At 38.3% G+C, this 5,212-nt stretch overlaps 1 protein-coding gene across 1 annotated transcript; it reads left to right on the top strand.

Annotated features, from left to right (window-relative positions):
- The first annotated feature begins 4,267 nt into the window (after nucleotides 1-4,267).
- LOC123937394 (galectin-3-like) lies at nucleotides 4,268-5,010 on the top strand. The gene is made up of 2 exons (XM_045998211.1): nucleotides 4,268-4,518; nucleotides 4,569-5,010. Exons 1-2 carry the CDS (start codon nucleotides 4,268-4,270, stop codon nucleotides 5,008-5,010), a joined length of 693 nt encoding a protein of 230 aa, XP_045854167.1.
- Nucleotides 5,011-5,212: the final 202 nt, after the last annotated feature.

Genomic DNA, 5,212 nt, shown 5'->3' with positions numbered 1-5,212 from the left:
TATCGGAGATACCCAGTTTCTCAACCCAAAGGAATTCCTCAAACCCAGTACCATACTGCCTTGATGATTACAGCTTTGTAATAGAGTTTGAAGTCTGGAATTCTGATGCCACCAACTATAGTTTTCTTTTTCAACATTCCTCTGGCTATTCAGGGTCTTTTCTAGTTCCATATAAATTTAGGATTGTTTGTCCCATTTCTTTGAAAAAAGTTGATAGTATTTTAATAGGGATTGCATTAAATGTGTAGATTGCTCTAGGTAGCATAGACATTTTCACAATATTTGTTCTTTCAATCCATGAAAATGGAACATTTTTTCCATTTCTTTGTGTCTTCTTCAATTTCTTTCATGAGTATTCTATAGTTTTCTGAGTAGAGATTCTTTGCCTCTTTGGTTGGATTTATTCCTAGGTATCTTATGGGTGCAATTGTAAATGGAATCAACTCCTTAATTTTTCTTTCTTCTGTCTTGTTGTTGGTATATAGAAATGCAACTGATTTCTGTGCATTGATTTTATATCCAGATACTTTATTGAATTCCTGTGTGGGTTCTAGCAATTTTAGAGTGGAGTCTTTGGGTTTTCCACATAAAGTATCATATAATCTGCAAAGAGTAAGAGATTGACTTCTTTGCTGATTTGGGTGCCTTTTATTTCTTTTCATTGTCTGATTGTTGAGACTAGGATTTCTAGTATCTGTTGAATAGCAGTGGTGATAGTGGACATCTCTGTCGTGTTCCTGATCATGAAAATGATATTTGCTGTGGGTTTTTCATAGATGGCTTTTATGATATTGAGGTATGTACTCTCTATCCCTACACTGCAAAGAGTTTAACCAAGAAAGGATGCTGTACTTTGTCAAATGCTTTTTCAGCATCTATTGAGAGGATCATATGTTCTGGTTCTTTCTTTTATTAATGTATTGTATTACATTGATTGATTTGCAGATATTGAACCATCATTATAGCCCAGAAATGAATCCTGCTTGGTCATGCTGAATAATCCTTTTAATGTACTGTTGGATCCTATTGGTTAGTATTTTGGTGAGAATTTTTGCTTCTGTATTCATCAAGCATATCAGTATGTAATTCTCCTTTTTGATGGGTTCTTTGGTTTTGGGATCAAGGTAATGCTGGCCTCAAAAAATGTGTTTGGAAGTTTTCTTTCCATTTCTATTTTTTGGAACAGTTTTGGGGGAATAGGTATTAATTCTTCTGTAAATGTTTGGTAGAATTCCTCTGAAAGCCATCTGGCCCTGGGCCCTTATTTCCTGGGAGATTTTTGATAACTGCTTCAATCTCCTTACTGGTTATGGGTCTGTTTAGTTTTGTTTTTTGTTTTTTTTTTTTCCTTCCTGGTTCAGTTTTGGTAGTTTATACATCTATAGGAATACATCCATTTCTTCTAGGTTGTCAAATTTACTGGTGTATAATTGCTCATAATATGTTCTTATAATTGTTTGTATTTCTTTGGTGTTGGTTGTGACCTCTCCTCTTTCATTCATGATTTTATTAATTTGGGTCCTTTCTCTTTTCTTTTTGATAAATCTGGCCAGGAATTTATCAGTCTTATTAATTCTTTCAAAGAACCAGTTGCTAGTTTCATTGACCTGTTCTAATGTTTTTTGGTTTCAATTTCATTGATTTCTGCTCTGATCTTTATTATTTATCTTCTCCTGCGGGGTTTAGGCTTTCCTTGATGTTCTTTCTCCATTTCCTTTAGGTGTAGGGCGAGGTTGTGTACTTGAGACCTTTCTTGTTTCTTGAGAAAGGCTTGTATCGCTATGTACTTTCCTCTCAGGACTGCCTTTGCTGTGTCCCAAAGATTCTGAACAGTTGTATTTTCATTTTCATGTTTCCATGAATTTTAATATCCTGGTTGACCTATTCATTCTTTAGTATGGTGCTCTTTAGCTTCCATGTATTTGGGTTCTTTCCAAGTTTCCTCTTGTGGTTGAGCTCTAGTTTCAAAGCATTGTGGTCTGAAAATATGCAGGGAATGATCCCAGTCTTTTGGTACTGGTTGAGACCTGATTTGTGACCCAGGATGTGATCTATTCTGGAGAATGTTCCATGTGCTCTAGAGAAGAATGTGTATTTTTTTGCTTTGGGTTGCAATGCTCTGAATATATCTGTGATGTCTATCTGGTCCAGTGTGTCATTTAAAGCCTTTCTTTCCTTATTGATCATTTGCTTAAGTGATATGTCCATTTCAGTGAAGGTGGTATTAAAATTCCTTTACTATTGTTGATGTGTTTCTTTGATTTGGGTATTAATTGGCTTATATAATTGGCTGCTCCCATGTTAGGGGCATAGATATTTAAAATTGTTAGATCTTCTTGTTGGACTGACACTTTAAGAATGTTCTAGGGTCCTTCCTGATCTCTTATTATAGGCTTTGGCTTATAATTAATTTGTCTGATATAAGGATTGCCACCTCAACTTTCTTTTGATGTCCATTAGCATGGTAATGTGGAGGTGTGTTTAGGTCTAAAATGAGTTTCTTACAGACAGCATATTGATAAGTCTTGTTTTTTAATCCATTCTAATACCCTGTGTCTTTTGATTGGGTCATTTAGCCCATTTACCCTCAGGTGAACTATTAAAAGAAATGAATTTAGTGCCATTAGTATTGCCTATAAGGTAACTGTTACTATATATTGTCTCTGTTCCTTTCTGGTCTGTGTTACTTTTAGGCCCTCTCTTTGCTTAGAGGACCCCTTTCAATATTTCCTGTAGAGCTGGCTTGGTGTTTGCAAATTCTTTTAGTTTTTGTTTGTCCTGGAAGCTTTTTATCTCTCCTGCTATTTTCAATGACAGCCTAGCTGGATGTAGTATTCTCAGTTGCATATTTTTCTCATTTAGTGTTTTGAATATATCATGCCAGTCCTTTTTGGCCTGCCAGGTCTCTGTGGATAGGTGTGCTACCCAACTAATATCCCTACCATTGTATATTACAGACCTCTTGTTCTGAGCTACTTTCGGGATTTTCTCTTTGTCACTGAGACTTGTAAGTTTTACTGTTAGATTATAAGGTGTGGACCTATTTTTATTGATGTTGAGAGGGTTTCTCTGTGTCTCCTGGATTTTGATGCTTGTTCCCTTTGCAAAATTAGGGAAGGAAATTCTCTGCTATAATTTGCTCTAATATGTCTTCTGACATTCTCTCTCTTTCTTCCTCTTCTGGAATCCTAATTATTATAATATTGTTTTGTCTTATGGTATCACTTATCTCTCAAATTCTCCCCTCATGGTCCAGTAGTTGTTTGTCTCTTTTTTGCTCAGCTTCTTTATTCTCCACCATTTGTTCTTCCATATCACTGATTCTCTCTTTTGCCTCATTTATCCTAGCAGTAAGAGCCTCCATTTTTTATTGCACCTTATTGATTTTTTTTTAATTTCAACTTAGTTAGATTTTAGTTTTTTTATTTCTCTAGCAATGGATTCTCTAGTATCCTCTATGCTTTTTTCAAGTCCAACTAGTATCTTTATAATAATCATTCTGAACTCTAGTTCTGACATCTTTCTAATGTCCGTATTGATTAGGTCCCTAGCAGTTGGTAATGTCTCTTGTTCTTTTTTTCTGAAGTAAGTATTTCTGCTTTTTCATTTTGTCCAGAGAAGAATAGATAAATGAGAGAACAAAATGCTATAAGGGTAAGAACGACCCAGAAAAATATACTCTAAACAAATCAGAAGAGATCCAAAACTAGGAGGGAAAGAAAGGAAAAAATATATATATATGATCAGGCTGGTGAATAGAACAGAGACACACATTAGATTTTGGTCTGTTAGAAGAGACTGCTTCCCAAAATTTTAAAGAAAGAAAAACTTGTGTATATGTCTATACACACACACACACACACACACACACACACACAAATAAGGGTAAACATGATGAAGGGATGGAATATGACTGTAAAGATGAAAATTTTAAAAGATCTTGGGGCACCTGGGTGGCTCAGTGGGTTAAAGCCTCTGCCTTCGGCTCAGATCATGATCCCAAGATCCTGGGATCAAGCCCCGTATTGGGCTCTCTGCTCAGCCGGGAGCCTGCTTCCTCCTCCCTCTCTGCCTGCCTCTCTGCCTAGTTGTGACTTCTCTCTGTCAAATAAATAAAAGGAAAAAAAAAGAAAATTTTTAAAGATCTTAAAAAATGAATTGATAAGATAAGAAGTTGGTTGAAGAAAGAAAGAAAATTAAAGGGATCGCAGCACCTCACCAGAAACCGCCCCCACAGCAAGCGAGCGAGCGCCGAGGCCACAGGAAAATGGCAGACAGTTTTTCACTTAATGATGCTTTATCTGGGTCTGGAAACCCAAACCCTCAAGGATGGCCTGGTCAATGGGGAAACCAGCCTGCTGGAGCAGGGGGCTATCCAGGGGCCTCCTACCCTGGTGCCTACCCTGGACAAGCTCCTCCTGGCAGTTATCCCGGACAGGCCCCTCCTGGCGGCTACCCTGGACAGGCCCCCCCTGGCGGCTATCCTGGACAGGCACCTCCAGTAGCCTACCCTGGCCCAACAGCTCCTGCTTATCCTGGACCATCCACATCAGGAGCCCACCTGGGCAACCGAGTGGGCCCGGGGCATACCCGCCTCCTGGACAGCCAAGTGCTCCTGGAGCCCAGCCCGCTGCTGGCGCCTTTGGCATCCCTGCTGGACCACTGACTGTACCTTATGACCTTCCCTTGCCTGGAGGAGTCATGCCTCGCATGCTGATAACAATTCTGGGCACAACGAAGCCCAATGCAAACAGATTTGCTTTAGATTTCACGAGAGGGAATGACGTTGCTTTCCACTTTAACCCACGCTTCAATGAGGACAACAAGAGAGTCATTGTTTGCAATACAAAGCTGGATAACATCTGGGGAAAGGAAGAAAGACAGGTGATTTTCCCATTTGAAAGTGGTAAACCATTCAAAATACAAGTGCTGGTTGAATCTGACCACTTCAAGGTTGCAGTCAATGATGCTCACTTGTTGCAGTACAATCATCGGATGAAAAATCTCTAGGAAATCAGCAAACTGGGAATTTCTGGTGACATAGATCTCACCAGTGCTTCACACGTTATGGTATAATCTTAAAGGGGAAGATTTTAAAAAGAAGAAATTGAATATAAACCCTTACACATTGAAACTTCATGTTTCCTGATTGAAAATTTTCACTTTTATTCATTCATCCTTCTTGTAAATCTTCGATTTAATAAACATTCTA

This window comes from Meles meles, chromosome 2 (assembly GCF_922984935.1).
Source record: "Meles meles chromosome 2, mMelMel3.1 paternal haplotype, whole genome shotgun sequence".
Taxonomy (NCBI): Eukaryota; Metazoa; Chordata; class Mammalia; order Carnivora; family Mustelidae; genus Meles; species Meles meles.
The sequence above is the reverse complement of the archived record's forward strand: the minus strand, read 5'-3'. Positions and strand labels throughout refer to the sequence as shown.